This window comes from Vombatus ursinus, unplaced genomic scaffold (assembly GCF_900497805.2).
Source record: "Vombatus ursinus unplaced genomic scaffold, bare-nosed wombat genome assembly UNPS02014779.1, whole genome shotgun sequence".
Lineage (NCBI taxonomy): Eukaryota > Metazoa > Chordata > Mammalia > Diprotodontia > Vombatidae > Vombatus > Vombatus ursinus.
The window spans coordinates 22,452,900-22,478,706 of record NW_020954557.1 but is presented as its reverse complement, the minus strand read 5'-3'; the positions used below and the strand labels follow the sequence as shown (position 1 = coordinate 22,478,706).

Here is a 25,807-nt window from a genome sequence, read left to right as displayed (position 1 = left end):
TGTTTGTTTGTTTTTTTCTAGTGTCTGCAATTTCTTTGCCATGGCATGAAATCCTTATCTTTTCTGCCTTGTCTTCCTGTGTAGGACTTAGTATATTGCACTACCACTATACACCCCAGTCATCCAGGCTTAGAATCATCTTTGACCCCTACTTCATCCTTAACACCTTCCCCTCACACCCCTGCCAAAGAATTACCAAATTCTATCCATCTGCGATATGTTTCGAAGTCACCTCTGCTTCCACCCCAGCCACTCCAGCAGCCTGCCTCTAATATCTTTCCAATCCATCTTTCACACTGATATCCAAGTAATCCTCCTAATAGATTGCTCTGATCAGAGCTTCTTCTATTCACAAACCTTCAATAATTTAACACTTCCTATCCAATAAAGTTTAAACGTCCTTAGCACAGTGCCAGGCACATAGGAAGGACTTAAATACTTTTCACTACATTCCAGTCTTGACATTTGAAACACCTGACAGTCTAGTTCCAACCTGCCATAATGTCATACCATGGGATGAACGCTGGATTTGAGTCAAGGGAAACAGATTTGCATCACTGTGGTACCAAAGCTTGGAGTGTGTGACATTGGGCAAATGACTTTGAGCCTGTTTCATCCTCTGTTACCATGAAGGAGTGGGGGGGGTCATGACCTTCCAAGGTCCCTTCCAGCTCTCTCTGATTCTACCTTTCTGCCTTTATTCATTGTCCCAAACTGAACCATTCTCTACCGAGTTCTTGTCAGACCCTCTGGCAGGCACCTTTGCTTAGGTGTCTCTGTTAAGAATGCCCCCTCCATTAGCTTGTCTGTTGTCTTTCTCTAGGCCAAGGCCAACTCTTCCCAAATGACTCTTCTGCCCCCGCTTCCCCATTCTTCTCGAAAAGGAGGTGATCTCTCCCTCCTCAGATTTGTCAGAGTACTTTATCTGGAGTTTTGGCCCATTCTCCTTTTTATTAGTCATGTGAGTCCCTCTCTTCTGCATTCCATTAGATGATAAATTTCTTGAGAGTGGTAGGGTTTTTTTTTTCATTTTTATATCAAAAGTTTATAAATTGAGAGCTCAAAGAGGCCTTAGGGATTACCCCATTTCATACATTCAGAAACTTGGTCCCAGAAAAGTAAGTGTCCCGGGCCCCCTGACTCCAAATCAAGTTCTTTGTCCCCTGTACCATGTTCTGTCTTTACACCTTGCACGCAGTAGGTGTTTAACAAATGTGTGTTGCATTGAATCTAAATGAATAGTAGCGAACACTCCAAATCCTCAAGGTTAGTTCTCTGTTGTGCCTGCTCGTCTTCCTCCTGAGAAGGTCACCCTCTGCAACGGAGTTTACAGCCAGGACAGGCTTGGCAATGATAACAATAACTAGCGTTTATATAGTACTTTCATGTTTATAAAGGGTTTCACGTGTTCTCGCATCTGATCTAACACCACCCATTGAAGGAGGCGCTATTATTAGCCCTCTTTTACAGAAGAGGAAACAGGCTGAGAGAGTTAAGTGATTTGTCAGGATCACACAGCCAGTAAGTAAGTGTCTGAGGCAGGATTCGAACTCGGGCTTTCCCGGTCTCCTTGCTTTATTCATTATGCCACCAGAACTGTCTTCTAAAGTCACGAGGGAGGAGGGGTTGGACTCACCTGTTGCAGTGGGTGTGGGTGGGCCGAGGGTGTGGGATGCCAGGTGGATGGGATGGGAAGTGTTCCCGAATTCTGCGGTCAGCTTCCTCTGCAGCCAGGCGGACGAGGCCCAGGCCGGGGCGGCGAGCCGGGGCAGAGGCGGCAGCGCCGGCAGCGCTCCCAGAGCCCCGGGCTCGCTGCAGGCTCCGCAGCCTAGGACCGTGGGCCCCCGTCGCGGCCCAGCAGGGGGCGCTGCAGAGCCTTGGCTGGCCCGGGCGCTCCCGGAGCGCACGGAGCAGGAGCCACCTGCGCTGCGGGGCCGCTGCCGCCTGCGCCGGGCGAGAGCTGGGAGGACAGCGGGCCGGGCCGGGGGCGGCGCCCGTGCGGGCAGAAGGACGCCCCGTCCTCCAGACGCAGCCGTTCGTCTGAGCCTGGGGCAGCGCCGGCAGCACGGGTGGCGGCGGCTCCATCGGCTGCAGCTGCTGCGCTCGCTCCCTGCCCACCTGCCCAGCCGGGCGCCCCCTCCCTCCTCTCCGCCCGTGACGCCGACAGACCCTTGGCCCTGGCTGGGATCGGGAGCTCGGCCCAGGGGCCCGGCCCGGCCCAGCCCGACCCAGCGCTATGAACACAGCGCGCCGCAGACGGGGTTCCCCGGGGCCCGGCCCAAGCCCCCCCACACGCCCCTGCAGCAGCTGTCCGGGCCGCGGGCGAGTAAGTGCACATCTGGAGCGCGCGCGCGCGTGTCTGTGTGTCCGTGTCCTCCGTCCGTCTTCACCAACTTGGCGGCGCTGATCTGTCCGGGGCAGGGAGCCAGGCAGGTGGTGCGGAGGGCCGGGTGCACGGGCCCCGGGTGGTTCCGAGCCCCCCAGACACTGGCACTAAAGGGTGGTTACACAGTACTCTGCAGATGCCCCTTCCTTTTCCTGTAAGGAGGCATCTTACATCTACAAAGCTTTAGGTACTAAAACATTTTATTCGTGTGGCAGAGCTGTTGAGGATTGCATTGAATGCGTTAGGTGGGATACGGTCAGAGGCTGTTGGCAGTTTGTTCGGTGGGGACGGTGGTCAGACAGATCCAGCAATCAGTTGCCATGCAGATGTGAAGGAAAATGAGGCCGATCTAGCTGATTCATCAGCCTTTGGGGGTGGTCCTGGGAAATGCCCGCATCCTATGCATCACACATACAGTGAAAGTTTGGGAGTTGTTTCCATTGCATTCGCTCTTTCAATATGTCACATTTGTTAGAAACTGATGCATAGATTGCTTGCCATGGTGCATGTTTCAATTTAGTAGTACCAAGGCATGAAAAATCGACTTTTAAGATAATGGAATATAAACCAGAATATCATTTACTTGTTTCTTTATTCTTTCTTTTGGGTTAACTTTAAGGTGCTCTACAATAAGCTTTCATCAGGAGAAAATGGAAGATTAAGTAACAACAAGTCTTGGGGAAAATTTATGAAACAATTTAAAAAAACAAACGTTTCATTTTTCTGATCTTCCCTGATACAAAAATTATTTATCCAAACTGTCAAACTATACAGGAATCCTTTCCTATAACATTACTGACAAGTGACCAGCCACTCAGTTTTCGTTTGAACACCTCCCATGATGGGCAGCTCACTTCTTTTTGGCTACCTATCTCTTTTCTTTTGGACAGCTACTAGTAAATTTTTTTACATTAAACTGAAATTTTCCCTCCTGTCCTTCTACTCATTGGTCTAACTGGAGGGACACAAAATAAATTTAATCCCTCTTCCATATTATAAGTGTTTCAAATACTTAAAAAACAATTATTATACTGTCTCTTCAACAATTCATCGGATCATCTCTGGATGAACTTGTCAGTATCTCTCTTTAAAAGTGAATGCACAGAACTAAATTTACTACTCCGCATATGGTCTTAGCTTTTTTAGTAGCTACATCTCACTGTTGTCTCTTAGAAAGCTTTTATTCAACTGCAACCCTCAAAGCTTTTTAATATGAACTATTCTTAAGCTAAATATGCTCTTTCTCTACTTGGAGAATTTGTTTTTGAAACTTAAACGTATTTACCCATCCTACTGAAATTTCATCTTGTGAGTTTTGGCTAGTTGTCTCCAACTTGCTAACTTCTAAAGTCTTAATTCTCTCATTTAACCTATTAACTATCGCCACTAGATCTGATCATTTCTTTCCCTTCATCAATGCCTATGAAAATGTTGTAGAAGATAGGGCATAGACTCCTCAGGCTTCCTTCTAGACTGACATAAATCCATTAAGCAGCTCTTTGAATAGGGTGTTCAAGTATGAATCTTTTGTTGTTCAGTTATGACAGACTCTTCATGACCCCATTAAGGTTTTCTTGACAAAGATACTGGAGTGGTTTGCCATTTCCTTCTCCAGCTCATTTTCCAGATGAGGAACTGAGGCAAATGGTTAAGTGACTTGCCCAGGGTCACACATTTAGTAAGTGTCTGAGGTCAAATTTGAACTCAGGTAGATGAGTCTTCCTGAATTCAGGCCTGGCACTCTATTGATTGTGCGACCCAGCTGCCAAGTCTAAATCTACCTCCCTCTTATTCCCAACGATACCACAGGCTTCTTGGGAGGAACAAATGAAAAAAAAGATACACAAGGCACTTTGTAATTTAAGTCCTCTATAAGTGACAGCTATTTGATGATGATGATGAAGATGATGATAAAGAAGATGGAAACAAAATAGTTCATTCCATCATAGATTTTGTGTTGGAAGTGACCTTAGAGATTATCTAATCCAGGGGTGGGGAACCTTCGACCTTGAGGCCACATGTGGGGTGTTCCCCACCCTGGTTTCTAATCCATCATCATTTTACAGATGAGGAGTTGATAGTACTACTTTCTTTCTGGCCTCTGTCAATACTGCCAATCTACCTATGATAAATGGAAATTTTCTGAACTTGTGACATTTGGAGATCCTTAAGTAAAATTTAATTTTAAGAGATATTAGTTTCAGCAAAAATGTGTGTATACACACATACACACACACACACACACACACACACACACACACACATATCACCAGTATGTTATCTTAAGTAGAATGCACCAAGTGAATTTACATTAATATGTATCAACTACCTACTGTGTACAAGGCATTGTTCTAGGGGCTCAGAATACAAGCACAAATATAAGTTAGTCTATCACTCCCCCTCATCTCTCCCTTTTAAAGAGCTTATGTGCTCCTGGGGAGATACAACACATACAAAGATAAGTAAATGCAAGGGAATTTGAAGGTGGAGAGAACTGACTGGTGGATCAGAAAAGGTTTCTCATAGAAGGTGGAACCTGGAAATTCTAGGAAGTGAGTTGAGGAAGTGAATTCCAGACACAAAACAGTCCGTTCAATAACATAGAGCCTGGAGGTAGCCTGTGGAATTTGAGAATCAGTGGAGTTGGTGGGGACGTACACTACATGAAGGGGAGGAAGGGAATAATGTGAAATAAGTCTGGAAAGGTAAGTTGGAGCCAGGCTGCGGCATTTGTCTTTTATGCTGGAGGCACCAGAGTTCATGAAAATTTTTGAGCAGAAGAATGTGTTCAGATCTGTTACTAGGAAGTATATTTTGGTAGATGTATATGGAGCACAGATGGCAAAAGGGAAGATACTGGAAAGCAGAGAGACCAAAAAGGAGGTTACTGTAATAATCCAGGTGAGAGATGGTGAAGGACTCAACTAGAATAGCGGTTACATGTGTAGAGAGAAGAGAAAAGATGCTGGAGATATCGTGGAGGCAGAATTGCCAAGCTTTAGCAACAAATTGATTCTAGGGGGTGTCGAGGGAAAGGAAAGAGTCAAGAATGATACAAGTGCCTGGAGGTGTTTTCAACCAAGTGGCAGGTCACATAGCAGGAAGACAAAGAAATGGCCATGGGGGATTTATCAGTTAAGATCCATATTACTTTAAGCTCAGACAGAGTAAGTTTATTTGAGGATTAGGGTCCCATACCAGACTGCAAAGGGTTGAGAAGTGAGGAAATGGAAGCATTGGACTTTTCCTAGGAGTTTGGCTGTGAAAGGGGAAAAGAAATGTAGGGTGACAGGGATCAAGTGCAAGTTTTTCTTTGTTCTTTTTTCTTTTTTTTTGCTAGGCAATGGGCTTCAGTGACTTGCCCAGAGTCACACAGCTAGTGAGTGTTATGTGTCTGAGGCCGGATTTGGTAAGTACAAGTTTTTTAAGGATGAAGGAGATGTGTGCATGAGATTAAGTGGTCATTATCCTGGATGGGATGGGATCATGGGCATGAATAGGGGCTTTGACCTCACCAGGAAAGAAAGCCACTTTTTCCCTGAGAAACTAGAGTAGTAGAGGAGAATTCTGGGGCAATGGACAGGGGCTTTGGGGTTTGAAGTAGAACAGAAGAGGATGCTCACGACAGCCTTGATTTTCTAAGTGCAGAAGCCCTCTGCAGAGAAAGGGGTGGGGTTGGGGGGGACGAGAGTGGTCTAAGGAGCTTGTGAGGAGAGAAGAGAAAGTTTAGAAGAACCACTGGAGGAAGTATGAAAGGACTGCCATATAATAGGGAGGACCCAGTTGAGTTTAAATAACTTGAGTCTGTTATGGACCCAAGCAACATGGCAGTTTGACTTCCTCCAGTGGAATTCAGTAGAACAAGAAGGATGGGCTTAATTGGGATCTGCTATGGCATGACAAGTGAGAGGACAAGGAATCAAGATTAAGTAAGTGTTAAATAAGAAACTGAGCCTGCTACTACTGTTTGGGGCTTTGTGGGTTTTGAAACAAATAACTATTGGCAGTAACTTGGTGTGGGGATAGCTTGTAATCTTTATTAATCCATTCCAACAACCCAGCAAGCATTAAGTGTCTACTATATGGAATTCTTAAAAGTAATGAGATATACTGTTGTTGGTCTTGTGGTGTTTGTAGCTTAGTCAAAGAAATGCCACCGGCTTATAAAACAATTTTTGTTGTTTTTCATCTACGTCCAACTCTTTGTGATCCCATTTGGGGTTTGCTTGGCAAAGATACTGGAGTGGTTTGTCATTTCCTTCTCCAGCTCATTTTACAGATGAGGAAACTAAGGCAAATAGGGTTAAGTGCCTTGCCCAGGGTCACACAGCTAGTAAGTGTTTCAGGCTTGATTTTAACCCCAGGTCTTTCTGACTCCAGGGCTAGTGCTCTATCCACTGCGACCAACTACTTTCCAGGTAAATTAACTCATTAGACAGTGCGCTGTTGGCATTTCAGAGGCAGAAGCACTGGGCTACTTGCATCATTGATCTGACCCAGTGAAGAACTTAGTTTTAATATCTCAATCAAGACCCTGAGGTCTGCAAACTTTTTAAAAAACATTTTGTTATCTGTATTTCAGTAAAATTGGTTTCCTTGGCAATCCTATCCATTTATTTTATGCATTGAAAAACATTATTCTAGGAAGGGGCCTAGAGGCTTTGCTAGACCATGGCCATAGTAATCTAGGACACACAAAAAAGAAGAGTCCCCTCTTTGGGTGTTTTCCAGACCTATACTCTCATCTTTACTGATTGCTGCCCTCTCATAATTAAAGGAATGTTTCTGCTAAACTGCTGAGAAACCCCCATGCAAATTAGGCTTGGTTTATTTTTTCCCTATTGATACACAGTATATTTTATTTTGACAGTCATTTCAACAAACACTCCTTCTCCCTTCTCATAAATCAAGTCAATCAAAGCCACCTCATATAGCAATTGCAGCTGATAGTACATGTCACTTTCTGTTTAGTGATTGGGACCCACTATTGCCTCCTGTATTTGAACTAGGTTTTGTTGCATTAGGTTGTGTTTTGCCTATAGGCTGAAATTTTTAAAGTTGAAATACCAGCTGTGAACAAAGATAGACTACTTTCTTACGTGGCAAAGGTGTGTTCTCTCTTCTGAGAGAACAGTTGCCTTCATTTATGGGATGTGGGGCATGATGAAATCTCAGGGTTGGGGAGAGGTGAGGGATACTGATTTCATGCTGTGGGCCTGCCAGTTACAGAGGAAAAGAGGATTTATTCCCAAGACTGCTGTTACAGTCTCTTTCATCCTCACATTTCTCTTAAACAGCCAACACTGTCCCCCATCTGAGATGTCATAAGAAAACAATGAGACAAAAAAAAAACTTATAGGATTATAGAGATAACCTTAGCACCCTTCCAGAATAGGTCTGTGCCACAATTTCCTTACCTGCCAAATGGAGAACGTAGTACCTTACCCAGGACAGTGTTAAGAGGATCAGCTAAGTTAATAATGTATGTCAAAGTGCTGGTAAACTGCCAAGCCTCTAAAACCATACAGTGGTAATAGGAAAGTGAATAAACCTTTTCTTTGTCACAAGAAGGAAATTTGAACATGATTCCCTGGATTGTTAGTGTTTGGGGACTCTTAAGTTTTAAGGTGGCATTGCGAATGGGGTGGGGGTGGGATCTGTGCCAGTTCTGATCCAAGTTCTGATTCATGCCCAGATTGTTAGCCTCAGCTACTGATTAAAAGAATGGCCCAGTTGTATCCCACTAAACAATGATGACCATGTTCTGACACCGCCATCCTCCTATGTGTCTGTTCCTTGAACACACAGCCCTTGCATAAAATGCTTTTCAGTATGTAGAGTGAAGATCAGCTCGTTCATATGCCAGACACCATATTATCATTTAGCCAGAACATCAGTAAGACATAATGTCACTATGTGGGACATATGGTCCCAGGAAATGTTCTAAATCAGGGGCCTAAGTCCTTCTAGGGAAGAGCAGCTATTTTTTATTTCCCGAATTTCAGGAGGGAGAAGGGGGTGAGCTAAATCATTGATTTAGAGCTGGGAAGGACCTTAGAGGTCCCGTCATTCAGTCCAACCCCCTCTTTTTCTAGATGAGGAAGTCGAGGTTGTTAGAGGCAGCTAGGAGGTGAAGTAAAGACTGCTGGACCTGAAGTCAGGAAGACCTGAGTTCAAATTTATCCTAAAACATTTACCAGTTGTGTGACCCTGGGCAAGTCATTACATCTGCCTGCTTCAGTTTTCTCATCTGTAAAATGGGGATAATAATAGCACCTACTTCTCCAGGTTGTTGTGTGAGATATTTGTAAAGTACTTTGCAAACCTTAAGGTGCTTTATAAATGCTAGCTATCATTGTTGTTCCTCTTGTTATTATTATTAAGTTACAGGCCAAAGGTCACACAGATATAGGGCAGGATTAGAATCTAGGTTTTCCGACTCCAAATCCAGCACCCTTTTGGAGTAAGACATTATATCCCAATAAATGAAAACTGTTAGGGGGAGGGGACATTGTGTGGATCAATGAGTAGTTAAACCCCTGAACCAGCTTGGGGAGGGGAATAGACAGCTTGGATCAAGGATTTCTGCATTCTGCAAGTGGTTAATTAAAAAAAAAAATCCAACTTTATGAATTAAAGTGAAGTTGAGAGGGGAAAGGGTTGGGTGCTATTTCTGGTTGTCAGCCTACCTCCTAGCAATCCCAGTGAATTTAGGAGAAAGTAGGATGTAGCAGTGACTTGGTCATTAAGTAAGCTTACACAGGGCGGGTCACAATCTAGGACTCAAATGCCAGGTGTTTTTAGGTTGCAAGTTGGGGGATGGGGGTGGGGATTAAATCTTGTACTATAAGAACTAAGACATTTATAAGGTCACTTGGGAGTGAGTGGACGTTGGTTTAAATCCCAGCTCTTTTGTGTACTATCTGCATTACCTTGGGCAAGATATTCCCTTCCCTTGTCTTTTAATTTCCTCATCTGTAAAATGGAGTAGAATTCTTTGTTATATGGGATTTCTTGAATGGGGGAAATTTTAGGCAACATGAAACAAAAAATAGCATAAAAATTTTTTTAAAATGTAGTTGGACCACATGTCTCTTAAGTATCTACCATCTCTACAACTTTTGTCTAAGTATTAAACTAGTAGATGTTTTCATGAATATTAGTTGATTTAGGCAAAAATATGGAAGGAGTAAAGGGATGGGAAAACTCTGCCCTCCCTCTTGCCACCAATGGGCACTTGGAAAAAAATTCTCTTTACACTCAACTATGAGCAATTGAACATGCCCTCTTTGTTTTGGTAGGAAAAGTTGCTAAGTCTCTGCTGTGATGTGGCTTTTGTGACTCTCAGATAACCATAATAGACCCTACATTTTTAGCTGCGTGTATTTTTTCCAGGGAGGAGGAGAGAAGGAAACTTCTTTCTAGCAGCAGAAAGCATGAGTTTATTCTTATTTGACAGAGTCCAGATATGTGAAAACCTCCCATGAAGTTAGTCTATGCATAGGCCAAGCCCCCATTACATTTTCTTAAAAGTGTTAGCTGAGTAGAAGACCTGGTATGTGTTTATAAGACTTTCAGTAACTCAGTGAGATTCCATTGACCAACCCCTCTATCCATGGCTCTGCTATGCTCTTATTGTTCAGTCTAGCAGCTTTGGTATATAATGTACTTTGTAAACCTGCTTTATTTTTCAGGGGTAAAGGATGAAGGATAAGAGATAGGTACCAGTCTCCAAAATATATTTGAATAAGAGCCTTCATTAAAGTACTTTACAGAGAACTAGTTGTTTCCACAACATGTCTAGAGCTCCCCCTTCCTGCTGGAGTCTAGTATGGTTTAGGCCTAGTTTATGTCCAGGTACTTTTGCAGAGGATTCTAAGGCCAACTATTCCCCTAGAATCTGGCTATGAGCCAAAGAAGGCTTAGTGGACGGTCACATCTCCAGAAAAGGTTTACCTTATCCATTTATTTACTTCCTTTAAGGACCTAATGAAGGTAAATTAGTTTGCTGGCTCTGTGGCCTGGGGAACCCTCTCTGACAACTGGAGATGCTGTTTGTAGCTTAGTACTTAATGTTCTTACTGTTCAGGAGTGTTCAGTGTTTTCACAGAGCACCTAAAAAAAATCTTTGAAAAAAATAATTCTTTTCCCATTCATTCCACAGGAAGCCACTTTTAGTATTTTAGCAAGTGCAAAAGACCTCTTGATCAGGAGAAAAAGCATGGGCCCTTTGTAGACATGTGAACTACTTGGAAGTAGGATAACCATAATTCTGCAGTTTGTCATGATTCTCAAATGCAGCATGATTTTCATTACATCGTTCTCTGTAAATGTTAGTTTTTATTGGTAAGGGGATCTTCTAACTTCTAGTTCCTTAAAGGGTCTGAGGAGTAGCCCTGAAGTCATATGAAGCTTATGAAAACTGTTTTAATTTTTTTGCTTGTTTACTACATATATGCCAGTTTTATTCTATTTTTTTCAAGTGAACTAAAAGGCCATGAGAATTGAACCAAGCATTTAGTGTATTAGTACTTAAAATATGGTTGCAGTCAACAAATTTGGCCCATTTTAAAAGATGTATACAAAATGCCTGAAAACTGAAACATCTCATATGTATTTGGCACATACTGTCCTAGGAAGCAACCAGATGACCTGCTGGACTGTTGACTTAGATTAATGGTTAATGCATTTCTTGGAGTCTTTTTCCTGCAGTACGGAATGCTATAAAAATACTATCAAAAATACTATAAAAAAACAACAAACCCCTTCACATATAGTAAGCCAGCCTCTTGTTGAGGGCCTGTCAGTGAATCAATGATTATAAAGCACAGCTGATCTTCAGTGAGATATAAGTTTAGATTATAATCACCTTTTAAAATAATAAATCGGTCAATATTTATTAGGCACTGGCCAAGTATTCAGCATTGAGTTAGGCACAGTGGCACACCATTTATTGTGGAGAACTTCTAGACTCTTAACTATGTTTTAAGGATTTAAAATTTTTCCATTAATGATGAAAATCCAAAGGGATCTCTTCTTAGAGGCTGCTGATCTCTATAATAATAACAACAATAATGGTTGGCATTTAAGTACTTTTTAAAGGTTTACAAAGGACCTTACATAACTTATCTTATTTGATTCTCACAACAACCCAGTGAGGTAGGTGCTCTTCTTATCTCCATTTTCTAGGTGAGGAATGGAAGCAGAGTGAGGGTGTGACTTACCAGGGTCATTTATCGATTAAGGCAATATTTGAACTTAAGTCTTCCTAACTCCCAAGTCCAATAGTCTATATATTGCATTATCTAGCTACTTTCACCTAAAATTTTTGAACAACTTGCCAATCAAAATGTTTCTTGTTCTATAGTACTCTTATCTCAGAACTGCCTTGATAATGTGTAGCATGGTGATGGCCATTTGTGGCTGGTTGTGATACTATTAGACAATTACTGGTCAGGTCCTTTGTTACTGTAATACACATCTGTGACCTCTGCCCAGACTACTACAAAATAGATGTGAGAGCATACAGATGTGATGATGTCTAGGGCTTGTTTTGGGGGGAGTAGCTTGGGGAGGCATTCAGCGCTGCCCCTACTTTCTAGGGGCTGATGAAAGCAGAGCCTTCCCTTCCATTGACAAACATTAGATTCACAGCTGGTCAAGGGGAAGGGCCCATGAACTGAAAGTAGAACATTTATTTATAGCTTGTGCTTACAAGTATAGTCATAGTGCTAGCATATGCTTTCTGTGTTGACATGAGGAATGCCAGGCGTGTGAAGGCTCCTCCCACCCCTTTTTGCTTCTTTGAATTTCCTTGTTTGTTGAAGGTAGTCTGCTAAACAGCAGTAATATCAAAGTGATACAGAAGGTGAGGAAGGAGCCTTACTCTGTGGGTATGTAGCACCCTTAACTGCTTTGTTGTGACCCTGTGTGTGGTATTGTGGTTCAGATCCTAGGTCATGGAAATAACTCTCTGAAGGAAGATTGGATTACTGAGATTTTAATCTGCATGTTTCACTGCTACCTATACACACAGCCTCAAGGCCATCAACATCCCTGTGGATGTAGACTCCCATTTGGAATATGACTATGATAGAATTAAGGTCTGGAGGGAGTCACTTAGCTTGGCTGAAGACTCATCAGGGGAAAATGTGATTACAGACATTTGTGTGCAAGGTCTATACATAAAATTTTCAATCTCAGTGGTACTTAACATTTATGTAATGCCAAAGGTATATACTGAGTGCAGCATATGGAGCTCCGTGTCCGAAGGACTGCTGACTAGCACATGTATGGGGAGGAGGGGCCTCTGGCAATTTAGGCAAGAAGTGGTTTTGCCATCAGATAGTGGCAGGTCCCTTTTAGAGATCTGAGTCCACAAGCAGGATAGAAGAATTACAGTAAGAATATAAAGTAGGAAACCATAATATGGTTTCCCTAAAAGTTGAGAATTAATTAGGACAGTATCAAAAACAGGACTTTTAAACTGAAACTACCAAAAGAAATCATTAAGGAGCTGCAGTGTGCAAGGTGGGCAAGATATAATCATAGAAAGGCCTTTAAGATGTGGTAATTGAGGTAAGAAAGACCCGTGGGGTCTATGCTTTGGTTTAAGGGTTCTGCATTATCAGTGAATTAAAAAAAATAAGCAAAAAACATGTTTTGTGACCAGTTATAAAGCATCTTGGTTCTTAGGGGTTGCAAGGAAAATTCTGCTTTTTTTAATGACTCCTTTAGGTACCATGCTGGTAGCAAGGAAGGGAAATGACACTAGTTAGTCACTACAAAGAGTCATTCTACTTTGCTTTTCCTGAGACAGTACCCATCAATTCATTTGTGCCTTTTAAACAATGATGTCAACATACTTTTGGTCATTTTGGACTTTAATACCTCAAAACAGGAATTCTATTTTAATTCTCAAGATGTTCCATGAAATTGCAGCCAGGTCCTAATGTACTCCCATGGCCTGTGTGCCTTGTTTGTACCAGGCCTCCCTGACAGCTCCGACCTTTGGCCCCAGGCCTGCCCTCTAGAACTACACAAAGTTAAGTCTACGCTACCATGTACAGGAGTGGGCTCCAGACTTTTGTCTGACTACACATTCTTATCATATGCCTTACGCTCCTTTAAGATTTACCTGGTTAATAAAATGATCCCATTACATAATTCTTCTTACCTCAAATTACAAGTAGCTTAAAAGCTATTATGCAAGTAGCTGTAATAATCTATTTGGTGATTTATTGGTTCCTACTTTTAATGTGGCTCTAGGTGGAAGCTTGGAAGTTTAAAGAAAAACAGAAACAAAAAACATAATGCCTTGTGTAGTTCTTGCTGGTAGGAATATACAGCCAAGTAACATGTAAAGGCCATACAAATCTCTTTATAGAGTTGGAAGTCTACTTTTGCCTTGTTAGGTCACAAAATGTTGCCCTAGGACTTAGTCAGATTTCTTCTGGTGGCCCTCTCTCTAATCCCCCAGATATGGTGACTGTGGTTTTTCTTCTGTCATTGAACTTCACACATTGTAGTTATTCACTTACCCCAAGAAGCTATACAAAATAGGTCTAATCCTTCTTTCCACCTGACAGTCCTAGGAATATCTGAAGCCTGCTGCAAAATAAAAATGATAGGGTTGGGCTATCTGATTTTCTAAGGTCCCTTCCAGGTCTAAATCTATAATGCTATGATTCCCCCCCCCCCCCCAAGTCTTGTCTTCTCCAGGCTATAAACATTCTGCAACCAATCCTTCTCTGATAGTCAGTTCTCTCCCCTGTGTACTGTGTCCACTGATCAGGCAGCCCATTCATTGTTTGGATAACTTTGGTGGTTGGAAGGTTTTTCCTTAGGCTGAGCTGAAATCAGCTTCCCTGTAACTGCCAATCATTTCCTTTCAGGAAAATCTGCTCCCTGATAATGGAACAGAGCCACCTTGTACTTTTAAGTGATAATATTAAGTCAGTCAGAATGATACTTTGTTCTCTAACATGGATTTCTTACTCTTAAGTTCTGGCACAGATCCCATGAGATAATTTCACAGTATTGGAAGCAGTGGTATGCTCATTAACAACTGGTTCTCAAAAAAAAAAAGTACACATATACTCCTAAGATTAACTTGACTATTTAACATTACTAACATGACTTTCTTAAATCTAGACAACCAGCAAAATAAATCAAACCCCAATTTCATGGGTTTGCCTATTTCTGAGGTGTAAAAGCTCATACTGAAAATTTAGCAATCAGCTGTTTTGAGTGTGTATGAGCTGGCTTCAGCACACCTCTGATAAGTCGGGTCCTTAGAGATAGGTTTAGTCCAATCTTCCAGTTCAGGAGTCTGACAGGTAATTAATTATCTAACTGGGAATGCTTCCAATGATGAGGAAGCCCATTCATTTTTTTCAACTGCTCCATTAGAAACTTCCTCATATTGACTTTTTATTAATGAGGTAAGATTTGCTGATCACAGAGCTGGGAGGGACCTTCTCCAATCCCTTCATTTTACAGTTTAAGAAACTGAGGCCCAGACAGGATAAGTAATTTGTCCAATGTTAGTAGTGAGTAGCAGAGTTGAAATTCAGAGCCAGGTCTTTTTAACTTCCCAGTCCCATGCCCTGTCAGTCATATCACCCTCCCTCCCTGCAAGTTCCACCCGTTGGGCCTGGTTCTGCTTTCTGATACTATACAGATGAAATCTACTCCATCTTCTGCAGCAGTGCCCTGTAAACTTCTGGGGTCATGCACAGCTGCAGTAAAAAGTGTTTAAGCATCAACTACCCAATATGTCAATTTACTGATTTATGAATTTACATACGTATACTACTGTACTAGTAACTATGTACCTCATAATTTGATGTGAAAAGATAAATTTTAAACAGATGAGATAAAGATATTTGATCCTAGATTCTGGAGGCAATAGAAGTTTGAGTAGGGGAGTGACATGGAGGGTATGATTTGAAGTGGGAAGAGATTTGCATCAAGGAAATCAATTTCAAGAGGCTGTTGTAATAGTCTAGAAATGATGACAGCCTGAATTAGGGCAGTAATGGTGCTGAGTAGAGAGGAGGGGACACATACAAGATACAGAGATGGAAACGGCTAGATTTGACAACTGATATGTGGGGTGAGGGGGGAGTGAAGAGTTAAGGATGACGTTGAAGTTGCAAACCTGGGTGACTAGAAGAATGGGGGTATACCTTTGTAAAGAGGTGTGGCCTTTGTGGGGAAAGACAATGCTCACAACCCATTCATGCCTGCTCACTCTATCCCAGCAAACATGGGGGGGACACTCACTGGCCTCTGCACCCCCCCAGAGTGCAGAGCCTGGCAACCTAGGTGATCTTGGAGGGAGGGGAAGGGGGAAGCAGAGGGAGGGAGTATTGCGGGATAATGGGTAGAGGCTATGATACTGGAAATAAGCCAATGATTGCCTATTGTGGGATGTCACTCTTCTTCCATTAGGTTAATCCACATACCCTTTGGGATCACATGGTTGGCATCCACTTTGGATCATGCTGTTCTCTACAGGCTATGCTTTCATATACATGTCAGATTTTTTTTCTTTTACAAGCTAAAAATTCCACATTCCTTCAGTAGCCCAGGATGACAGCTTTTTGATAGTATTTGAAGATAAGCGACACCTTGGGTTTTAACAGTAACTTCATTTCAAGTTTGTGAAAAAATTATCTGTGTTTCTTTCAGAATAACTGGCTAAAAAAGAATCCTTATGTAGGAAATAAGCTCAAAAGGGAATAATTTACTATAATTGAGTACAGTTAACATGTTTAGTATAATAAGGAGAATTTAGCAACTCCTGTGGCTCACTTTAAAAATCTGAAGTTAGAGCATTACACAAAGCCTGACCTTGACAGGGCTCAGTCATTAGACAGACACACACAAACCTGTGCTTAGCTTGTTGTGTCCAGTCATAGATTCTTTGCCAGCTACCTTTGGGGTTTGAGCAGGGGTGGTAAATGGGAACCGGGAACCCAACTGAGTTTTTTCTCAACATACATTTTTAGAACTATCAGATTCAGAATCATGACTTGTGTTGTAGGCAATTAAGTTTCTTTTCCTTAAATCTTTGGCAAAGATTTAGATATTCAGGAGAATATGGAAAAATTGAGAATATTGCCAAATGAGAGAAGGTAATTTGCTGCTCAGAATCTGAGTTGGAAGGGACCTTTGAGGTCATCCAGCCCAACTACCCTGAAACATAAATCCCCAGTATAAAATCCTGAAGGTGGTTGGTCAACCTAGCCTCCACTTACAGGTCGTGACATATAAGGACGTGAAAGAGAAGCCACCTAACAGGAAATGTTACCTCTTGAGGCAGCCCAATCCATTTTGTAACCGTTTCAATTTTTCACTTGTTCCTCCTCCTAAATCCCAATCTGCTTCTGCTGTGTTCACCCATGGCTCCTGTTCTGCCCTGCAGCGCCATGGAAACAAGGTAATAATGACTTAGATTCGTACCTAGAAAATCCAGGTTCAAATTGTAGCTCTTCTACTTACTACCTTTTCACCTCAGCCCAGTCACTTCCCCTCAGTTTCCTCATCTGTGAAATTTTGGGGCCAGATGGTGTTCCCCCCCCCCATCAGTCCTCTCATGGGCTGTCACTGCAGTTTGAAAGCTCAGGAGAACAAAGGCATTAAATCAACCTCACATACAAGAGAGAGAAGGATTTGAGGCTATAGAAAGAGAGAGGGATAACTCGGAGGAAGGAGGTCATCACTAGGCTCCTTGCTTGGCCCTAGTGAGACTACACCTACAGCATTCTTCGCGGTTCTTCGCGGCACATTTTTTAAAGACATCCCTAAGCTAGAGAACACGCAGACATGGTGAAGGGCTTTGAGTTCATGCTGTAGCAATCAAGCAAGGCTTTATGAAGTGCCTCTTCTGGGCCAGGCTCTGGGTGTACAAAAACACAAGCGAAAGAGTCCTTGTCCTCAAGGAGCTTCATTGAAAGAACAGAGGATGTAGAGCCCAAAGAGAAAGCTTAAACTGACGGCAGAGCTGGGGAGGGGAAGAGAGACAAGACAACTGTCTTGGAATATTTTAAGGGCTATCTTTTGAAAGAGGGATCAGACTTTTTTTTTTTTTTTGCCTCAGAGGGGAGAACTAGGAGCAAAGGGCAGAAGTGCAAATTTAGGCTTGATGTAAGGAAAAACTTCCTAACACAAAGAGTTCCTCAGGTGTTAATTAGACCAGATGGCCACTGAGGAGTCTGAAATTCTGTGAACACATCATCTACATTAAATTTTACCTGCTAAACAAACATGAAAGATGGCATGACTTAGTGCAGTGGTTCTAGGATACCTTTACAATCATAAAAATTATTAAGGACCCCAAAGGACTTTTTGTTTATGTGGGTTAACCCTATCAATAGGTATCATCCTAGAACTCCACTCAATATTTAAAACTAGTTATTAATTTTCAAAAATAATAATAAATCTATTACATGTTTTTATAAATAACATTTTTATGGAAAACTTTTTTAGTGCCATTGTTTTACAATTTTTGTAAATCTCTCTAATATCTGGCTTATAGCATACAGATTCTCATATTCATTAGGGGTGGCCAAATGACTAAGTAGATAGAGTGCTAGGTCTGGAGTCTGTAAGACCTGAGTTCAAATCCAGTTTCACACACTTACTAGATGTATGACCTTGGACACATCATTTAATCTCTGCTTGCCTCAGTTTCCTCAACTGTTAGATGGGGATAATAACAGCACTTATTTTTCATGGGTGTTGTGAGGACCAAATGAAATAATATTTGTAAAGTACTTAGCATAGTACTTGGCACACAGTAGGCATTATATAAATGTTTGCTATTATTACTACTTTTGCAGTAAGTCTCTTGCAATGTATTGTTTTAGTTGAAGGATAGGGAGAAAATCTGACCCAATGCAGATATATAGATGAAAAGAGAAGAATATTTTAATAGGCAAATAATGTCTTAGTATTATTATAAAAATAGTTTTGACCTCAAAGACTCCCTGAAAAGGGTCTTTGAAAAGTACTGGTTTAGTGGATAGAGAGCTATCTGGGGGTCAAAACCTGGATTCAAATTCTGACTCTGATCTGTGGAAACTTTATGACTCTAGGCAAGTAAATTTACATCTCAGTGCCTCTGGTATTAAGACTATATAGACAAATGAGTTGCTGATTTATATCCATTGATTCTCCTAAGCCAGTAGTTCTCTCCTCCAAATAAATCACAGGTCTGCACCTCCCCTCCAAAAATCAAAACACTAAACCAACTACCAATCTCTTACATTTTCTCCACAAAATTATCAAAAATAAAAAAACCCAAAAATTATGTCAGAAATAGCCAATGCTTGTTGTCTTTTAGTATCTGGCTTGCATGGATGCTGTGCTTTATAGGATATGATCAGCAAAAAAAAAAAAACAAAACACAAAAACACCAAACATTTAATAGAAAAAAAGCTGCATTCCTCCTAGTTGCAGACAAGGATGAAAGGGTTAAATTTTTGTGTCTATAAATCAAGAACTTTTTCCTTTTTCCCTCAATAGCATCAACAACTTCCCCCCAGCTAAAAAGCATCCAGTTTTGCTTAATGGAAAAAGGAAAAACAACAACAACAATTAGCCCATAATTAAAGTTTAATGTCTTTACTATCATGACAAATAATTACAAAAAAATTTTAATCCCAACTCTTAAAGTCTATTTTCCTTCTATCTGCAAAATAAGTCATTTCTGTATCTTATCAACTCTTCATTGTAAAAGTAACACAGGTGTTAGAGAACCAAATAATGTTTAGTCATTGAGCATTTTGTAACCTCAAACTGCACCCTTGCTCTTTTGACAGATAAACCACAAATGAGAAGAGTGGTGAAAGGAGTTGTCAATTTCTGCTCCTAGGAGGAAAATCACTGGTTTATCAATCACGATACCTATCAGAGTATTCCAAAGATGCTGCTAAAGTAGCTGTGGACATCTCTCTCCTCCTCAGTCTGATTCCTGATTACTATGGGCTGCATAAAGTCAAAGCAAACTTTCCCTTTTCCAAACACAATCTCAACTGAGAAGAGACAAGAAAATGAGGAGAGATTTCTAACTGAAAAGCCTTTGATGGTTTCTGTCAGAACAGAGGTTGTGCAGGATTCTTCTGCCAGGGTAGTGGTGTTGGAGTACGCCCATCGTCTGTCCCAGGAAATCATGGATGAAGCAGTGAAGCAGTGGGCGGCCAATGACAGCAGGTATGGGGACATCCCATACATTGAGAGTGAGGCAGTGCCCTGAGGCTCCCTGGCTCACTCTAGAATGGATGACTCTGTGAAACTATAGGTTTAAATAGCATACATTGGTGCTAGTCCAAATACAGAAGAAAGCAAAAACTGGTGTGATTAACTACATAGAACTCCAGCTGTATGTAAAATATCTTTTATGTTGGTACCAAAGTTGCTTTGATGGGAGAGGAGGGTATTTTAAAAATGAAACATCTGTTGTGATCAGCACTAGGTCAAGAATGTTTGTTTTCTGCTTTGTTTGCCTTGGATTGTAGTCTGATGTAGCTTAAATGGCCGCATGGGGTCTTGTAGCACTGATGCATTTTATCTGGCTGCTCTCCTACAATCATGAGATGGGCCTGTCACTCCATGCAGCATCGCCAAAGAACAAAAAACATAACTGTTCATGCCCGTTGTTTTTTATGTATGCTTTTAGCTCTACTATCTAATGATGCCTGACTGTTGCACAGGCAAAGATCATCAATATGAAAGGGAAGGTTCCCATAACAACACCACATTTGGGGCTGGTTAGAGCAAGAATGCCTCTTTTCCCACTCATGGGCGGCTTTTGTTTGCTCCAGAAATAGATAGCTAAAGAGAACCTATGTGCTTTTTATCATGAGAAAATAGTGATGCTTGAATTTTTGAAGGATTTCAAACACATTAAAGAAAAGCCCTTAACTTTTCAATGGCAGGGTTAAACTACCATATTCCTTATGATGCATATCCCACACCCCCAGGTCATCAAATCATTTGGACACCCCATGTATAATTCAAATCCTAAAACGGTGGTAAACATCAAATCTTAAGGTGATGGTAAATGCTAAAATCGAATGAGCAGGTGGTTATATCACCCCCAGCTGGGGGGCACCAGTCTTGATGTTGAATTTGCATTGTTTTCAATGTCTGCCAAGGCAGACAGACTTCCTTCATCTTCCCCCTAGAGCCCTGCCTAATTGCTGTTCTAGCGGCTTCTGTTGAGTCTAGAAATCAAGGAAATTCCCAAAAGGATTACGGTTGGCTAGTGTGATAAATGAGATGTTAAGCCTTGAGAGCTTAAATCTTTAAAAACAAACAAACAAAAAAACCCATTAAGCTGTTTCCTCCTCACTACTTGCCTACAAAGCTAGCCTGGATGTTTGCCAGGTGGGTCCAGTAATTTGTTTTAGAGAAGGTATGAGTTTATCTTGTGGGGTGTGTTTGATTATAGCTGTCAGCATAAATGAACATGTTTCTCTACTTAAAAGAGTAGAGTGTGGGGGACTTGGAGACCTAAGTTATAGTATCATTAGCCTAAGCTGATGTGGTATTTTTGGGTTCCTTGCAACTGTTTCCTTCTGTCACTTTCACAGACCTGGCTCTGAAAACTAAAATCCTGATGAGTGAGCACCTTATGGCAAAACCCTCGAAGACTTTTCCAAGGGAGCAGCTACCAAAAACTTAACAAGAAAACTTCAGAATGAATCATTTATTTGTATGGTCATACCCACGGAGTCTAAGCTGGAGCCAACTCCAGTGTTCGGAGTACTAGCTTGTTAGCAAGTTTATTCCCTGTTCGGTTTCATGGGGATAGGGGAGGGAATGGAGGGTCTCTTTAAGCACACGTTTTTCAGGTCATTTGTTTAAAGCATTGTAATAAAAACTGGGTATGAATTCTAGGACTAACCATACAGGAGTAGATAAGGGCCATGCTTTACTGCAATCTAGCACTGAAATGAGCCACCACAGACTTGCTGTTAGTGTTCCCACTGTTTCCATTTCCCTCATCCAAGTCTAAAGAGAAGGAAAGGGAGGATATAGCATATAAATAACAATATATGTATCCTGCATGGCAAAGCAGCCAGAAAAAAAAGAAAAAAGATACCTCCACTCAGTTAAAAAAATATTACTTTCAACACAAGAGAACCCTACCTAGTGTATTTCTTTAAAAATGAGTGCTAAGTCACCTTTATTATTGATATCATCTTGTGCATTAAGTCCAGTTGCATTTTGGACCCGTGATCAATAAAAAGTACACCACCGAGGCCCTTTTTTAAGGAATGTATGATTCTTAACATTCCATTTTCCCTACTGTTATAGCTAAAATCAAGGGAAACGTAGATGATTCCTGTTCATGGAAGGAGCTGAGGTTTGTGGGTCCGATGCTAAATGGAATGTCCCTCAGCTCCAGCTGATAACAATATTTCCAATAATGGTAAATTCCTGGTGAAAAAATGTAGAAAGTTATACATGCTTAAAGTCGGACCAAAGCCTCAGAGTTGCTGCTTTTAATTAGTATGTTATATATATCTGAAATTCAGAACATATTTAGTTTTCATACATCATTTCATTTTCCCACAATGCCCTTGAAAGTTGAAGAATGTCAAGAAATTGATAAAATTTGCTTTCTAGTTCTAGTCTAAGAAATGGGTAAAATATACATATATATATACACATATATATATACACTCATATATGCATGTGTGTATTTATATAGATACATAAAGAGATAGCTATATGAAGACTGTGGCAACCAGACAAAGCTATTTAATGGCCTTTCACACTCATATACACAATATAATCCCTCCCCACAGTATTTATATCCATCTGGACTTTGGGTCCACCTCTGTGATCTCACAGTTTCCAAGACTATTGCATTTATTTCAGTCCCCTGGTTTTGTGGTGGGCAAGTAAAGAAAAAAAAAAAATTAGCAACTGGGATGATAAATGAGCAACAGTTGGCAATGCCTTTCCAAGACAAGAATTATCCAAAAATCCAATCCCTATCCTTAGCCCTGAGCCGTATTGCAGTACAGTGTGAGAGAGCTTCCTCCTAGGTGTTTTTCACAATACAACAGGCATGAACTGACCCAATGGGGCTCTTCACAAGTAACTCCACAGGCCACAGGATTTTAGAGCTCATTCTAGGCCAACCTTCATTTTCACAGATGAAGAAATTAAACCCAGGAAGATGAAGTAATTTGCCTAAGGACACACAGGTATAAAGGAGGAGAGTCAGGATTCAAATCTTCATGTTCTGACTAAATACAGGGCTCTCTGTATTTGACCAGATTGCCTCTCCAATATTATCTACATGTTATATTTCATGGGAGAGGGGTTAGGGAAGCTTCTCTGACAAAGCAGTTTTGAGAAACCTGAGATCCAGAGGAATCTGAGGTGTATAAGGAAGGCTGTATTGTCACTCAGTTATTGTTTATATGCAACACACGTACTGCTGGTCTACCGCTGTTGGCCAGTATGTGTTTGCATGTGTACATACACAATTACCAACAGACAATGCAACCTTATTTATGCACCTCAGATTCCTCTGGTTCTCAAGGCCACTTTTTCATAGAAGCTTCTCGAGGCCACCTCCTATTAAATATAAAATGGATAATATGGCTGAGTTATAAGATGGACCAATCATCTCTGCAGCAGACTTGTCCTTTTACTCTATTTGGTTTCTTTCATACATTCATACTGGTCTGCTGTCCTTCATTGGTTCTCCCAGGCAATATGGTGGGGGCAACATTGAATCTGGGGCCCGAGGACCCATATGTCAATCCTGGCTCATTACCCAAGTGACCTCAGGCAAGTCTCTTCACCTCTCTAGGCCTTGGTTCCCTCATCTGTGAAGCAAACACCTTAGCCTAGATGATCTTTTCAAAGGCTCCTTCCAACTCTAGACCCCATGAGGTCAGTCAGAGACATGATAGCAGACCAACAGCAACCCATCCTAGAAGTCGGGCTCATATGTCCTTGGAGAAGGAAACAGACATACAGGAGGAGGCATGTGAGTTACTGACTGCTTCGAAGGAAGAGACAATTCGGGCTTGGGCATTGATATGTTACAAGGAAAACGGTGATGAAACTAGAAGGGGATGGGTGGGAAGGGGTGCAGATGCTGCAGTCTGGCTGAAGATGAGGCAGTTTTCTATGCTGTCAGTGAAGGCAGTAAGTTTAGGGCACAGAATAGCATTTCTTTTCTTCCATCTCCCAAGCCTGTGTCACTTATAATATAAATCTTCTATTTCATGAAACTTGGGTTTGGAATGAACCCATTCACTCAGAAAAATCCAGGCATGGCAGTGTATGTCAAGGGAAGGCAGAGGCATATCAAGTTGATAAAAACAACTTAAATGACAGTCCTGGGAACAGCACAGTGCCCAAAGAAATATGGTAATTCCTCACTTATCCAACCCACCATGTGTCTACATATTCAATATGCTCATTTTCCCACCTTTCCTATCACTTACCTAAGATCTCAAGGTCCTCAATTCTCAACTGCCTTAGCATCTCTTTACAAACTGCCCCTGGTTCATTAGCACTAAAAGCACAATTTTGGAGGGGAGGAAAAGTGAAAGGGAGGCTATGATATCTCCCCCAAAAGAACGCTGTAAGGATAGTTAGTCATAAAAGGCATTACTGTTATTTTTAAGTAGCATGAAGAATAAATGAAGTAGCATGATCCTCCTATCACATGACACTAACATTTTACTGGAATTGGATTTGAGACAATGAAATGTTACTATATATATTTTTTGTTTTTAGAAACTAGACATGCCAGGGACACTTTATAAATGAGATCTGCTATCCAAAAAAATCGGTTCCCACATAATTCTCTTTTCTCTCATAATTAAATAGAAGCAATACCATTTGTCCTAGGCTGTAGTTGTGTGCCTGAGTAGGAACTGTGTTTACTCACAAGCACTGGCTGCTTTTTACCTTGTAAAACTCTTGTTTCGTTGGCAAGCTCCTTTGCTTCCCCATTACTGAAGCATACATATGATAAGTATATTTTTACAAGTATTTTTGTGAAAATTTTCTTTGAAACTGTACAATAAAATTCAGTTGCCATTAACTAGTTGCAAACTTTTATTCAATTAAAATAAATAATCAACCTAGTTGTGTGCTTGGCATTTGTCTTTAACCTAAAAGGACTTCACATTTCTTTCAGGAATGCAAAAATGACCCCATGTCCCCCCTCCCCTACAAAAAAAGTATAAATCGGTTTAACTTCTGAAAATAATTTCTAAGATCATCTGAAGGACCACTGTAAGAACTTCTAAGTAAAAATTTAAATATGTACCAATAATATTTGAGCCTGTTTTCCACATCACTGCTATGAATCCTTTGGAGGAAAAATGCTGTGAACTATTAGCTAAAATGAAAGGAACTGGAATAGATGACCCCTACATGCCCTTCCTGTTCCGTCATTCTCTGAGTCTCAGCCCTGACGCTTTCTAAAAATATGAAACTTATTATAAGGGGGAATAGTATACTTGTTGACAAAATGAATGAAGAAAAATAGCTAACATTTATACAGCCCCTTTATCACACACACACACACACGTGTGTGTGTGTGTGTGTATGATGTGTGTGTGCATGTACATATATATATTCACAAATATCTCATTTGATCCTAACAACAACATTGGGAGGTAGGTGCTGTCATGATTTCCACTTTACAGATGAGGAAACTGAGGCAAGAAAAGGCTAAGTGACTTGCCCACGGTCAGAGAGCTGGGAAGTGTCTGGGCCTGGATTTTAACTCAAGTCTTTCTGACTCCAGGCCCAGCGCTCTATCCACCGTGCTCCCTAGTAGAATGGACCTCTGATCATAAAGCTGCAGTACTCTGACTCAAGCCTCTCCAGTCTGGCAGTGGAACGTACCATTCATTCTTTTCCATCCTTTCTCACCTTCCAAAATGGCTTTTATGACTTTAGTTGCTCTTCTGTCAACCCCAGTCATGCAAAGGCCTATCTTGAACAAAAGCTCTCTTGTTTTCATCTGACTTCATCTTCTGGATTTGATCCTTCTATAGGGACCAGGCTGTGTGTGACATCAGCCCCTGTTCCTGGGAACTCCACCAGAGTCAGCCTTGATGTCAAACTGTGAACAACCAAGAGGGGCTGGGTCTCAAAGCCAGGTCAGAGTCCCCCAGCCTCAGACCCTGAGATCGGAAGAAATAGCTTGCCACAGTATTCCCGCTGTCGGCAGCTGCTTTTGTATTGCGGCCCCAGTTCTGGATTAAAAGGACTACTAGTCGCTAGTTTCAGGGGACTAGGTTGGGGGAAGAAACAAAGTTATCTCGACTACTGTACTTTCCTCTTCTGTTTGGCTAACCGAAGTGAAGCCACCCCTTAGAGTATGACCTCGAGGGCAAAGGCTTTCTCTTTCAGGTTGGAGCC

The 25,807-nt window shown here is 41.4% G+C and overlaps 1 protein-coding gene across 4 annotated transcripts; it reads left to right on the top strand.

The window, feature by feature from the left end:
* The first annotated feature begins 1,491 nt into the window (after positions 1-1,491).
* Positions 1,492-24,510, top strand: CUNH2orf88 (chromosome unknown C2orf88 homolog). 4 transcript variants are annotated; one of them, XM_027865652.1, is made up of 2 exons: positions 1,492-1,525; positions 19,216-24,510. In XM_027865652.1, exon 2 carries the CDS (start codon positions 19,377-19,379, stop codon positions 19,647-19,649), a length of 273 nt encoding a protein of 90 aa, XP_027721453.1. In that variant the 5' UTR covers positions 1,492-1,525; positions 19,216-19,376; the 3' UTR covers positions 19,650-24,510. The 4 variants fall into 4 exon arrangements, with proteins under 4 accessions (XP_027721453.1, XP_027721452.1, XP_027721455.1 ...); XM_027865651.1 differs by lacking the exon at positions 1,492-1,525 and adding an exon at positions 2,262-2,326; XM_027865654.1 differs by lacking the exon at positions 1,492-1,525 and adding an exon at positions 5,766-5,795.
* The last annotated feature ends 1,297 nt before the right edge of the window (positions 24,511-25,807 follow it).